The sequence below is a fragment of the Diospyros lotus genome, chromosome 9 (assembly GCF_014633365.1).
Source record: "Diospyros lotus cultivar Yz01 chromosome 9, ASM1463336v1, whole genome shotgun sequence".
In the NCBI taxonomy this organism is placed as follows: domain Eukaryota; kingdom Viridiplantae; phylum Streptophyta; class Magnoliopsida; order Ericales; family Ebenaceae; genus Diospyros; species Diospyros lotus.
The window spans coordinates 27,514,388-27,528,945 of NC_068346.1; the positions used below are offsets into that span (position 1 = coordinate 27,514,388).

At 38.4% G+C, this 14,558-nt stretch overlaps 1 protein-coding gene across 1 annotated transcript in view; it reads left to right on the forward strand.

Annotated features, from left to right (window-relative positions):
* The first annotated feature begins 6,003 nt into the window (after positions 1 to 6,003).
* Positions 6,004 to 14,558, forward strand: part of LOC127809127 (uncharacterized) — a 75,229-nt gene continuing 66,674 nt past the window's right edge. Inside the window, exons 1-2 of the mRNA XM_052347828.1 lie at positions 6,004 to 6,149; positions 6,408 to 6,646. Of these exons, the coding sequence (XP_052203788.1) occupies positions 6,436 to 6,646 (211 nt within the window). The 5' untranslated portion in view covers positions 6,004 to 6,149; positions 6,408 to 6,435. The remainder of the gene's footprint in view (positions 6,150 to 6,407; positions 6,647 to 14,558) is intronic.

Below are 14,558 nucleotides of genomic sequence, written 5' to 3' on the forward strand. Positions count from 1 at the left end.
ATCACCACGAACTCGTAGTGTCCATAGCGAGTCTTGAAAGCAGTCTTCTAAATATTCTCATCTCTAACTCGAACCTAATGATATACTGATCTTAAATCTATCTTCGAGAATATCTTAGCTCCTCGTAACTGATCTAACAAATCATCCACTCGAGGTAAGGGATACTTATTCTTCACTGTCACCTGGTTCAATTGGCGATAGTCAATACATAGTCTCAAAGATCGATCTTTCTTCCTCATGAACAATATTAGTGCGCCCCACGGGGATGAACTAGGTCTAATGAAACCCTTCTTTATTAATTCTTCTAACTGGCCCTTTAATTCCTTTAATTCATTAGGAGCCATTCGATATGGAGCCTTAGAGATAGGCTATGTACCAGGCAATAACTCAATAGTAAACTCCGCTCCTCTCCGAGGATGTAATCCTGGTAACTTATCAGGGAAAATGTCTGGAAACTCGTGTACTACTGGCACTTCAGATAACTTCCTCTTACTTCCTTCGTTAGTGTTACAAAGGCTAGGTAAGCTTCATATCCGTCACGTATCAGCTTCTCGACTTTCATCATCGAGATCATAGAAATCGTAGACATAGGCTTGACTCCTATGTAAATAAGAACCAGTTGTTGGGGTAGTTCGAAATCAATAATCTTTCGCCAACAGTCGACTCTTGCATAATGTTGTGACAACCAATCCATGCCAAGGATCAAATCAAAATCCCTAACATCAAGAATTACCAAATCTCCCAATAGCTTCTTATCATGGACCTCGATCTCACAATTCTCAAACATTTCTCTATCTACCATACTCTTATCTCTCGGCGTAGACACAATTAAGTGATACGACAAAGAAATCAGAGAATGGGGAACATAACATACTATGCGCAGTGCAATAAAAGAATGTGTGGAACCAGTATCAAATAATGCACGCACATCATGACCATATAGGGATAAAATACCTTGGATAGTTCTGTTGCCCTACTTTGCCTCAGATGTGGTAAGGGTATAAATTCTACCCTACACCTGTCTATCTACGGGCTATGGATGCTGAGCTACTGGTACTGCGGGTATAGGTGGTCCTAGCCCTCTAGCTACTGGTGGCCTCTGATTCACCTGCTGGCCTCTATTCTGGGGTGATTGTGTACACCGGTTGGCGATGTGTCCTTTATGTCCGCACCTGAAACAAGTCACCTCTGGTGCGAGGAGTGCTGTTTAATTCCTCGGGCAATCCTTCTTCCTATGCCCTTCTTGTCCACACTTGTAACATACGCTCTTCCCAGCTAGGCACGATCCCCCATGCTTCCTCCCACATTGACCACATTGTGGATAATTCTCTATCTTATTTCCTTGTCTAGCTGTTCACTTCCTCTTCTTATTATTAGATGAACCTTGAGATGTACCTGTGCCCTTCTTGGCTGCTTGTGTTGCTCTCCATTCGTTGCGATCCTGCTCGATAGCATACTCTCGCTGGACCACCGTGGCATAATCCACACTCAGAGCTCCTCCAAAAGCATGTCAGATATCTGGATGCAATCCTCTCTGGAACTTGGCGGCCTTCTTTACTTCAATGGACACTAACTCCGGAGCATATCGAGACAAGGCTGTAAACTCTGCCTCGTACTAGGCCACTGTATTAGTACCTTGCACCAACTCAACGAACTCGTAGACTTTTGGCTCCTTGACCCACGTTGGGCAATAAGCATCATTGAACACTTGCTGAAACTCGACCCATGTGGGCTCTCGATTACCAAACCTCTGGCGGGCAGTCTCCCACCATCTCTCAGCGTTGCCTCTAAACATGAATATGCTAAATCGTACTCGTTGGTCGTCCGTACAACCAATAGATCGAAGATGCTTCTCTATCGATAGCATCCAATTCTCTGCCACTGCTGCATCTATACCTCCATGAAATGCTGGTGGTCAGAAGGTCATGAAATCCTTTAGTAATTGGCTCCCGGTATCTGTCTCTACAGCTGGAACTGCTGGAGTAGTTGGCGGGTTACCTCCACTGCCTCCTGCTTCTCGGGGTACTTGCTGTTGCCTTGCCTGATTTGTAATTAGGGTATCGACTACCCTCATCAAACTTGCTAACATGCCTCGCATCTCGGCCATACCCTGTCGCAAGTCACTACCAGACTCCCCTGGTGAGTCTGGTGTGGGAACTGGAACCTCGTCTGGCATAGAAGTAGCCTGATTGCGAGTACGGGGTCGTCGTCTTCTATTACTCATCTTCTTGCATCACCACTTAGGGTTAGAATACTATAAATCAAACCAACTTATCTAATTGACAGACACAAATCCTAACTCTACCCAACATCCTATGTGTGTACGAGAGACTCCTCAAAACACCGCTCTGATACCAATACTATAACACCCCCCATCTCCTAGAACTACCCGAGAAAAGGTGTTACAGAAAATAAAATAAAACTAACTGATAAACTGAAATCTAATACCATAATGAATATCTCAATCAACTGAAATAAAACTCTGAGTCAACAAAACTAAAAATCATAGAATCTGTCTAAGGGAAAATCCCTCAACTGAAAAATAACCTAATACTACACTGACAATCACTATAAAACTAACAGCTCCTTGACATCTTTTGTCTTGAACGGCTCCACGTACACATACTATTGGACACTGCTGCTAGGCCTCACATCTCGTACTCCCCCACTAGGACCTGGAATGGTGAAGAATACAAGGTGAGCTACAAAGCTCAACAAGTAATAAGCTGGAAAGAATAACTGAAGTTGAATAAAAAAATATCGATACTAAAGGAAAACTTACTGAACTTGTACTGAGTATAACACTATCTGTTTGCATTCATAAATGTAATGCACATAAACTGTAGGATAAATGCAGGTATGCAACTTTGGCTCATAAGCCCACATAATCTGATAAAACATATCTGACTGATCTGAAACCTACATACATAAAAACTATAAGCACATACTGTGGGCAATATGCCCCTAGCTCCCTGGTCGACATGAGGTGCGCGACACACAAACTGAAACTAAAACTGGTGGGATCCCCGTGGACTAGTCGCCTGGCACGCATAATGCAATACTCACATACATGCTAGCACACGATATGTAGTGCTCCATAGAAATTCATGCTCAATGCTTATACCAAGATGTATGCACATAATCTCACAAAATAATGTTGATTATGTCAAAATAAATGCTAAACATGTAATATGATATAATATATTGGAATATAAAGATTTATTCGTATTTTCCCTTGAATTGCAATATTTACTAATATTTTTTTAGTTATTTAATGATTTATTTATTGCAACATGAAGACTTCCCAAGGGGTCACCACTCATAGAATTACTCCCTCCCAAGCACGCTTAGCTTTGGGGTTTTGAAGATATTGGAACCAATATGAGAAAAGATAGAATTTCGGTGCAAGTGTTATACACCCTAGGCTTATTGGGATATGAATTTCACCCATCCGGATACAAGACACTTGAATTTGAATTGAATTGTGAGAGACATCCAGATGAGTAAGGTCTCATCTCGATACAAGACACGTGAGCTTTGGATAAGTTATGAGAGACATCCGAATGAGCAAGGTCTCATCCGAATATGAGACATAAACATATTTGGACACATCTGGATATAACACAAGGTATCTGGATATCACTCTCAAAAAGCCTTAGACTTATCCAGATACAACACAAAGCATCCAAATATCACTCATAGACAATTAAACACATCCGGATATGACCCAAGGCATCTGTATACAACTCACAGTCACTGTTGGACACATCCAGATACGAAAACAAAGCATCCGGATATCACTGGACTATCCGGATATGAACAAGAGCTATCTGGATGTTACTCACATAAAACTTTTTGACCCATCCGGATAGGTTATAACCTATCCGGATGCTACTCACAAGCTCTGAAAAATCTATCCGGATATGAGGGAACCTATTTGGATGTCTGCAACTTTTAAACCCAAAAACGAACGAACACCGAGACTCTGTTCTTAAACAAATCTTAATAAAACTACACCATTCCGAATTAAAACTTGGGAAAACAAGTCCCAACTGATATGAAACAATTCTAGGGGTGATTCAATGATGATATTTATTTGAATCGCTGTAAAGAGATTATGGATGAACTGATATATCTCACTATAATTGCATATATATAAATACATGCACTATATAATCTGAAACTCAACAAGAATAACATGGATCTGTAATGAAAGGAATTACAGAGAAGATACTTGCCTTATGATCTCCTTAATCGAATCAATGATCTCACGAGAGCCTTCTATGCAAATCATTTGACTCACTAACTGCTTCTTGACTCTTTGCTTCTTCTTCTATGCGATCTCTACTCTTCATGGCGTGAAGAAACTAATGCTATGGGAATATATATATATATATATATATATACAGAGAGAAAGAGAGCAACCCTAAGGCATCTCATTCTCCTAACACAACTAGGAGACTTCACAAATCCAAAACTCTCTCTCGTATGGACTTTCCTCAACCCCTTAATCATAATATTTCTCATTAATTAATTAAATTCTAATAACAACTCCTCAATTAATTGGAAAATTCTCTTAATTAAGGACTTCAATAATTAATTAAATAATTCTAAATAAATACTGGGCCCTCTAACGGGTCGTTACAGTTTAGGGTGAAGGTGCCCCGATAAGTTTTCTCTAGGTGGGTTCAAAGACTCTTTATTAGAACCACTGAGTGAACTAAGCCCGAAAGACTCTGGGTGGTCTTCGAGGTATGTAATGCTGAGGCTCGACCGTCCTAGAGACTCTCCGAGGGACTCTTGTATGGGTGACTCTCTGGAGTCATTCGGGGATATACAAAATACTTAAGAGTTTTGGGGATTTTGGAATTTGTGGAATTTCTTAGGGCACCCCACAATAGATCCACAATCACCCAAATAGTATCGACTTTCCTTGGAGTTCAGGGTAATACCATGATAAAATTTGTTGTCACATGTTTCCATTTCCATTCGAGAATGTCCAAAGGTTGTAATCCCCGCAATGATTTTTGGTGTTCAACTTTCACTTGCTGACATGTGTCACATTTCCCTAGAAATTTGGCTATACTTTTTTTCATTTTAGGCCACCAATATATTTTCTGAAGATTCTAATACACTTTGGTGGTTCCATGGTGCACTGTATATGAGATACGATGTGCCTTACTCAAAATTTTTGTCGTACTCACCATAGTCAATCACGTATACCATTCCTTTGCACAACTCTGATGAGGTTGCATACGCTAGTTCCAAGTCATGCACCGGATAATTCTTTTTGTGGGGTCGTAATTGTCAAGATCCATATGCAGTGGTTAATTTGACACTCTAACCTTTAAAAATAATTTTTCTTTCTAAAAAACAGCTCAAATTGGCCACTATATATTTTAGCCCGAATAAACTATCAAACTTTCATAAATAAGGACTCGGTAGCCAACCATTAATTGTTGATTGCGTTATAGACTTAAAATTGTCATCTAATGATGTTAAAATCTACGCTCAATGGTTGAAGAAGGCATTATAATCTTATGTATATAATTATACTTGGATTTTTGCACGTCGTGGAGAATACCCAGAACTGTATCACATCAAGGCTGCAGGAAACATCAATATATAAATAAGAGAAGGGGTGGGCGGGCAAGCGAAAGCAAGATCATTAATCTCATTCAAAGACACGAGGAATAAAGCCATGGTAACTTCCGGAAGCAAAGCAAAAGCGAAAAAAGGAAAGAGTAGAACGAAAGACACGTGAGCCTCGTGTTAGTACTGTTTCAATCTTCAAAATCACATAAAGAACCCATTAGAAAAAAACAAATGGCACAATATTGATTGCATATAAAACTCTATATTTGACCAAACTCTTTATTAATTGCTTTAGTTCTTCTCTCCTACGTAACTTTCTTTATTAATGGTGGACATGGGGACATGCAGTAGAGTATATCTGGAAGTGTAACGAGGAATTGATCAGTTTGGCACATTTGTTCGTCCTTTGCGTGTGAGATTTGTATTCCTTGCACGTGCATGTACAGCAGCCATAGTACTATAGAAAGCTTTGAGCTCATTTGGGAAGCATTAATACAGATGACCATGATAACACTCCTCAAGTTTACCAAATAAGCTCCAAGATCGCTGTACAGGTAATCATATGGTAATATTTAGAATTAACACTTGTGATTTTCATTGATTTCTTTTTTATCTTTAAACTGTTTATTGGGGTGTATAAATATATATATATATATATTCATCAGATTAAGTCCTTGTGAAGTTCAATTAAATCAATAATCTACCAACAGGAGTTCAATTAAGTGGACGCAATTGTCCATGTAATTTTCCCAGTACAGAAAGACATGTCTCTCTCTTATTAATTGTGTCCCTGTGATTTTGATATTATATAGGCTAGAAAGGAAAATAAATACAATTAGGATGGCATTGGGACGTAGAAATGATGCAACGGATAACCGGTCTTCAAGTGAAGGATCGGAAGAAGGAGAAAGGACTGATACTTCTGATGATTATTCGGATCAGGACAGCTATGAACTAGGAAACCACAATGCACGGCCAACAAGTACTCAGTCCCCCAGCAGTGAGGAATCGGAAACAACTGTCTCTCTCAATGAAGAAGCAGAACAGGAAGGTAAAAGGAATCACCCCAAAACCTATAAATGTTTTTGCTCCTATCAGATTATTTTGAATTTATTCTTGTTAAAATGTACTGGATTGTCCTTTTTGAATTAGTTGTCTTATATTTGCCAACTTTAGATAGGATGTACGTAGCTGTTCATTTGGCCAAAACATTTACAAGTACCAATACCATGTGGTTGCTCCATCCATGTCAAAGTATCATGTTCAGTGAACCAATTAATGTTTGTCTTTCGTATTTTTCTTTCCGAAATCTTCATTCTCAAATCCCATATAATTAGATGGAGATGAATTTCCAAATAATTCAAATTCAGATAAAAAATAAAAATTAAAAATTAAAAAAGAAACCAAATCTAAGTAGAAATAGAAAAGATTGGGCTTTTCTATTGTCTAAGAAACCTTCTTAATTATTGAACACAAACAATTGCAATCCAGCCATTCTTTTTTCATGGCTTTTAAGTCAACCTCTTAGCTTATTCGCAAAGAGTGAGTTTAGAAATCCTAAAAGTCACAGTGTAAATTTTGTGTATTGCATGCTTTTCATTTTTCTTTCGCTTTCTCTCTCTCCAATACCATTATCCTCGACAAGCTTACCATTATCCTAGATTGATTTCTCTCTCTCCAATGCCATTACCCTCGGCCTCGACAAGCTTAGTCTTGGGGGCTTTTTAGTTGCAGAAAATAGTCTCAGTTTTTCAAAAAATACTCTATAAAAAATAAAAATTTAATTATAAAACTTATTCAAATACAAGAACTTTCTAAATAAGGATTTAAGATTTAGAAAACGCTCGTTCTCCAAAATTAAAATGAACTTTCAAACTCCTAGAATAAGTTTTCTAAATTTTTTTGTACTAATTTGGAGATTTTAGTAACGCAATTTTTTAAAAATATTTCTCAAATCATCTCTATTCCCATCAATAAAACAAGTTACATTGAAAAAAATATCTTTTGTTCAAAGTATACGTGTTCTAAGTTTTTAGATTGAAAATTAGTTTTGTATACTTCTAACATTTTGAATGCAATTTTTTAGTTTTTTATAGATAAAAAATTAAAGATTTTATAGAAAATAAGAAATAAAAGCCCCAGTGATCCTCCCCGGTAGTGTTGGAGTTTGGGACTCCAATAGTGGGAAGGAAATGGGAAATGAAAAACATAAAACAAATAAAAATAAATTAAAGTTATCAAATAGCCTATTATGTGTTCTGTCATTTTAAATGAAGATAAAAGCTAAACATGAAAATTTGTAATTCAGAACAAAAAACTGAAAAAAAAAAAAAACTTAACCATACACTATGAGAGCTCCCATGTTTTTATGCACTCTTGGTACCAAATATTTTAGGGCAGAAACATTTACATGCCACTAACAGGAAGTTAACCCTTGCAATTGTATTTTCTTTTTTACTCTCCACATGCTTCTTTTCACTTGATCAATGTTAATGGTTATTCAAAGTTGTTTTACTTATATCTCCTGGAGGGTTTCATTGCCACCATCATGATGGTTTCCAACTTCAAGGTTGACGCTAATTCTTGGAGAACTGCCATTCCTCTCGCCCCTAATGTTTCTCAGATCGCACAAGTGAATTTGTCCCACAATGATGCCACATCTTTACCCATGTTACCTTCTGATCTCCTCTCAATCACGCCCTCATTTCTAGCATTTCAAACCTTCATCAAAGCCTGCTGATCAAAAAACTTTTTAACCATGACTTCGGCAACTCTTGCACTCAGTTCTATTTCACTTCAAGAATCAAATCACCTTATCTATTGTCTAATGGGTAAAATCTTTTGTACAAAACCAATGCATCTTGATCAGGTTATGTTAGAATTGGGGCTACATTAGAATAAGTTTTCAATGATAAGATAAATGTTTAGAATTTGACGTATTTGAATTTTAACAATTTGATGGGATAAGTGATTGTCATTTGAATCTAATTCAAATTCCTAAATAAATATGCTTATCTATATATGTGTGACACTTATAAATAGGCATAGAACCCAATGAAAAGATACAACAATCAGAATTAGTTTTTAATCGCTCATATACTATCTTCGACATCACCATTCAAGCCTCAAATAGACAAAGGGTAGACATATAAGAAAGCTTTTATAGTTTTCTTCCACATAGGTCGTTAGACAAATCAATTTTGATTATTCCGCTGCGATCCAAGTATTTTACATACCGTTTACAATTTTATTAAAAGTTTAGAGTGGTATTAGAGCTTGGTTTTTTTTTTCTACACCTTTGTGGTTGACTATTTGTATTCACATAATTTTGTAACTTGTGATATTTTTACATGAAAATTATTTTTTGTTTGCCCGCCGCAATACAGACATGACTGAGGCAGTTGTGGGCAGCCATGTTGATCGTGGCCTTTGGGCTTGCTGCTTGTTGGTCATCCTCGTGATGGCTGAGGTGTCGTTGGCAATGATCGTGTTCGTGGTGGCCAGTGGTCTTGTCGCTTGGTTTTCTCGCCATGGCATTAACCAAATCTGATCGGTGTAGCGGCCAGAGGAGGTCCGATCAGTGTCATTGGAAACTTGGGCCTTGTTGTCTTCTCCATTGTGGGCCGTCCTCATCATGGCTGAGGCATTGTTGCCAATGGCCATGTTCGTCCTGGTGGTGGCTGAGGTCGTCCCCGGCAACCGTGTTCATCACAAGGAGTGGGAGGACCATCCCCAGCGAGTGTGGGGTGGCTTGGCCATGGCTTATAGCTGCACGTCACTTGCCATGACTGGTTGCGTATGCCCGTTGCCAAAGGCCTGGTTCGTCACGACCAATGAGAAAAGGCGGCGGCAACGGCAACCATGGTGTCATTGGTCACCGTCGATGATACGTGTCATCGACCATGGCATCGTTCATTACTGCATCATTTATGGTCTTCCTTCCTTTGCCTTCCTTGCATAAATGAAAACCTCTATGGCTGTTGTTAATGGATGCAGCTAGTGGTTAGAGCCATCGAAAATGAGAGATGGAGAAGAAAAGGGAAGGGTGGTCGGCAGTGGAGGAAGAAAGCGATAGCAGCGGTGCAAGGATGCTTAGAAACCCTAAGTGATGTTTGGGGAAGATGATGGGTCTTGACCCATTAAGTGTTGGGTTAACCCCATTGGGTCAGATCTAGGTTGGGTTGACTCGATCCACTTATAGATCCATGAAAGGATCTAGAGCTGGGCTAAGGAATTTATTCAATTGGACTTGGGCCATTTATCTTCGTTAACAAGTTGGACCAGGTTTTAATTAAAATCATTTGAGCCTCAATTTTTGTAGTGGGCCATATTGTTGGGTTTTTATTTAATTATTTAGATTATACTTTTGGGCCATTAATTAATTAATTTAATTTTGAGGCTAAAATTATAAATTAAATAATAAATCTATTTTTAGATTAAAATAATAATAATAATAATAATAATAATAATAATAATAATAATAATAATAATTAAAAAAATTCAAATTATTTTTTAGAATATCCAATTCTGGAGGACTAACTTTTTAATTAGTAATATTATTTTCATGACATTTATTATGTGTTTTAATTTTGTCATGATAATTGTTTGGATTATTCTTTTAGACCATAAATTAATAAGTTTAATTTTGAGTCTAAAATTATAAATAGATGTTATGTGGCATGTTTTTTCTCAATAAAAATTAACTTAATTAATTATTTGTTGTCAGCAAATGTTTAGTTTTCTTTGCTATTGATAATTAATTTTAGTTTAGTATTGATCTTGGGCCTTGTGTGGGTCCTAATATATTGTTGGATTTTGTGGATCAGTTCCACATAAGCAATTGAGTCATAACATTTTTAGTTATGCATCAAGGGTGATGACTTTGAAGCCTAACGATCTGTTGATCCTAAAGTGCATAGCTAAATGTTTATTTAATTGTTTGCCTTGAACATGTGCATTGAATGTCTTTTGTTGTCCCTGATTTAGTGATCAATGGCCACCAATTCAGCAGTTGGAAGCATGAGTAAGATAGAAAGTTGGATGGATCCAACTACTCTACATGGGAGAAGCAGATTCAGTATCTGCTTTAGATAGAGAAAGTATGGGACGTTTCGGAGACTTCACATACCGTGTTGCAAAGGGAAAATGTTTCCTTGGCGACACAACGGGCCTATGATAAATGGCATGAGAGGGACCGTTATGCTAATTAGTATGCGGTTTGACCTCATGGGCTAGTTTGAGTCTTGCCATATTGCCATGGAAATGTGGCAAAAGCTGAAGATCACTTTTGGTCAAACATCTACAATAAAGCTTCATGCTTTACAATTAAAATTTCAACAGTATGTCAAGGACCAGAGGCACAGTTTGGATGGGCATTTGAGAGTGATAGGTTCACTTATCATAGATCTTCAGAGTGCAGGAGTAGCGCTTACTAATGAGCAGCAATTCCTAGAGGTGATTAAATCCTTGCTTGACCCTGAGTAGTTTCAAATGAAACTCCTTCTGACACATAGCGAAAATATTAAAACTTTTAATGATATTTTATGTCACTTGGAGCTTGAGGCGAAGCGCATCGAAGCGAACTGTGGCGGCTTTTGTAGCTAAGGTCAATAAGCGTGAGGGCTCTGGGTCCAAACGCAAGAGATAAGGATCGTGGCATCAAGCCCTACACCTAAGATTGGCAAGGGTAAGGAGGCCAAGAGAGGGGCATGTGGAAAGAAAGACTTGTCAAAACTGAAATGCTACAATTGTAAGAAGAAGGGCCACTTCACTCGGGATTGTCCATAGTCGAATAAGGTACATTTGTTTTCTTATTCCCCTTTGATTCATGTTTACTCACATGCATTAGTTGCATACTCACGTCTTGAGTGGATTGTGGATACAAAAGTAACACGACATATAAGAGTTGAGAAAGAAGGGTTTGTAGATTACCACCAGGTGCCAGCAGGAACTCAGTACGTCACGCTTGGGAATGGCACACAAGAAGAAGTTCTTGGAGTTGGTTCGTTCTAGCTTAAGATGAAGAATGGTAAGAGTCTACTCCTAAAGGACGTTTTATACGCTCCTAGAGTCTAGTGTAATCTATTATCTGTAGCATGTTTATTAGGACAAGGTTATTCTTTTCTTTTCCTTGATACTGGCATGAAGGAGGTTGAGATTCCTTTGACGCTTTGTGCATAAGGTTGAGAATTAGATGGAGAAGACCTTAAAAACTCTTTGAACTTTAGAAGTCTATGTGATGAAAAATGTATAGTTCGACACCTGACAATTCTTGGCATTTCGCAACAAAATGGTGTTACAAAATGCCAGAATAGGACATTATTGGAATGGTTAGATCGATGTTGGTGCAAAAGAATCTCCCAATTAGTTTCTAGGGAGATGCGTTGTTGATTGCAGCCTATATTCTTAACTGTGCTCCAAGAAAATCCGTGCCCTCTGACCCTTATGAGTTATGGACTAGTAGGAGACCAAACTTGGATCACTTGCAGCCTTGGGGGTCAGCTAGATATGTTCATAGCACATCCCACAAGTATGAAAAACTTGGACCAAGAGATAGTAACAAGGTGTTCATTCGATATCCTATGGGTTCAAAAGGATATGTCATGTATGGTGAACATCCTAGTGGGGGTATGACTGAGATAGAATCTTGGGATGTAGAGTTTCTTGAGGATGAGTTCCCAAGAATTAGTGAGGTTGATAAGGACTTCTAGTTGTATGAGTTACAAAAGGAAGTGCCTTTAGTCAGTGGGAGGATTCCTACAATTAATGGGAGTGAACCCATAGACAGTACTTTGGAGACTAAGTAATTCGACGTAGCCAACGTGAGCTTATCCCTCATTGTCATTTCGATGATATTGAGGGAAAGGTACTTATTTGTGCCATGTCAGATGACACTAAGCCGAATTCTTATGAAGAAGTCTTAACCTTCCCAAATCGAGATCAATGGTTGATCATTATGAAAGAGGAAATGGACTCGATGGATAAGAACAAGGTGTGGGAACTTGTGGATCTTCCACCAAATAGAAAGGCAATTAGCAACAAATGGGTGTTGAAAATTAAACGTCAAGCTGATGGATCGACCAACAAGTATAAGGACCAGTTGGTCGCGAAGGGCTACACCCAAATAGAGGGTGTGGATTTCTTAGAGACATTTTTTCATGTGGTGAGATTTGACTCTTTTCGCATGATTCTAGCCATCGTCGCTCATTTAGATCTTGAGCTACACCAGATGGATGTCAAGATAACATTTCTCAATGGAGAACTAGACAAGGAGATATACACGGATCAACCCATCGATTTTGTTACTGAAGGGTAAGAGGGCAAAGTGTTTTGTCTCAAACGATCCATGTATGTTCTCAAGTTGTCACCTCCATAGGTTTGACCATGATGGAGGAAGACCATTGTGTGTATGTCCAATGGACAAGAGATGGGTTCTTGATTTTGTCCTTATATGTAAATGACATCTTATTGGTTGGAAACAACTTGGAGATGATCAACGCCATTAAGGAATAGCTATCCTCTGTCTTTGAGATGAAGGATTTAGGGGGAGCGAGTTATATCCCCAAAGTTAAGATCTTGAGGGATCACTCAAGGAGGCTTTTGAGTTTGTCTCAAGAGACTTACCTTCATAAGATCCTTGAACAGTTTAATATGGATAACAAAGCCTGTTGATACTCTAGTTAATAAGGATTGCACCTTGGGTACTAGTCAGTGCCCTAAAACATATGAAGAAAAGAAATTAATGGAAAAGAAATCATACGCCAATGTTATTGGGAGTCTCATGTACCAAATAAAGTGTACTCGTCCTGATATCTGATTCACCGTTGGGCTTGTAAGTAGATACCAAAGTAATCCAGGCGAGAAACATTGGAAAGTTGTTAAGAGAATCATGAGGTATCTACGTGGTACTTATGATTATGTCCTAGCTTTCCAAGGTGGTGATATGAAAGTACATGGTTGCCTTGATGTGAATTTTAGCAAAGATATAGATGATAGTGTCTCCATATTAGCATATGTTTTCACTCTTGCTGGAGGCTCTATTTCTTGGCGAAGCAAGAAGCAAGATTACATTGCTCAATCGACCATGGAAGCAGAGTATGTGGCTAGCTCAGAAGCTAGAAGACATGTATCTTGGCCTAATGCTTTCCTTTGAGAGCTCGAGTAACAGCTCAGGCTGATGAACCTGTCGAGATTCATATCGATAATATGGCTACGATATGACCCCAAATTTCATGATAGAGGGAAGCACATAAGAAGAAGATATCACTATATGGGACAAGGAAGTGGTATTGAGTTATATTCCTAGCATTAAAATGTTGGCTGACCCATTAACAAAGCTACTTAGCAAGAATATATTTGAATCCCATGTGAGGCATATGGGATTATGTAGTGTTTGAATTCTACATTTGATCATCGTTTACGACATTCATATTGATTTATGCTGATGGATATTCATTATCTTCTTTCTGTTTTCATTATATAACATTGTGTTGTTGATATGGAAAACATTGAAATAGTTGCACATGTTCGTGAATGTCACCAGGCTTGGATTGGTCCTCTCACGCAGACGATCACCCTGACACCTATATGGTGTGTAAGATGAGATAACTTACTCTTGGACTTATGTGGTCAGTGTAAGTGCCTTGATACATGAGGGGTATTCAACATCATTATTATCACCTTGATTTGTTGGAGTAAGTGTGATTAGCTCTTCATTTTGTTCAACACAAGCCACTAAATCCACAAGCAAAGACTAATGAGCATAAGCTTTCGTTGTTGGAAAAGAGTCGCTAGCCATTGTCTTACCACCAAAAATGACATGGATTCTCTCTTGAGTGGTTTCATTCTGCACAAGGTCCCATGAGGTTTCTCCCCTTTGGTGATTGCCATCTTCATCCTTCATTTTTGGTTTTCATAACTAGGCACGGGAGGATTTCCTCCTCAATTGCCCTGCCTTGGCCCCT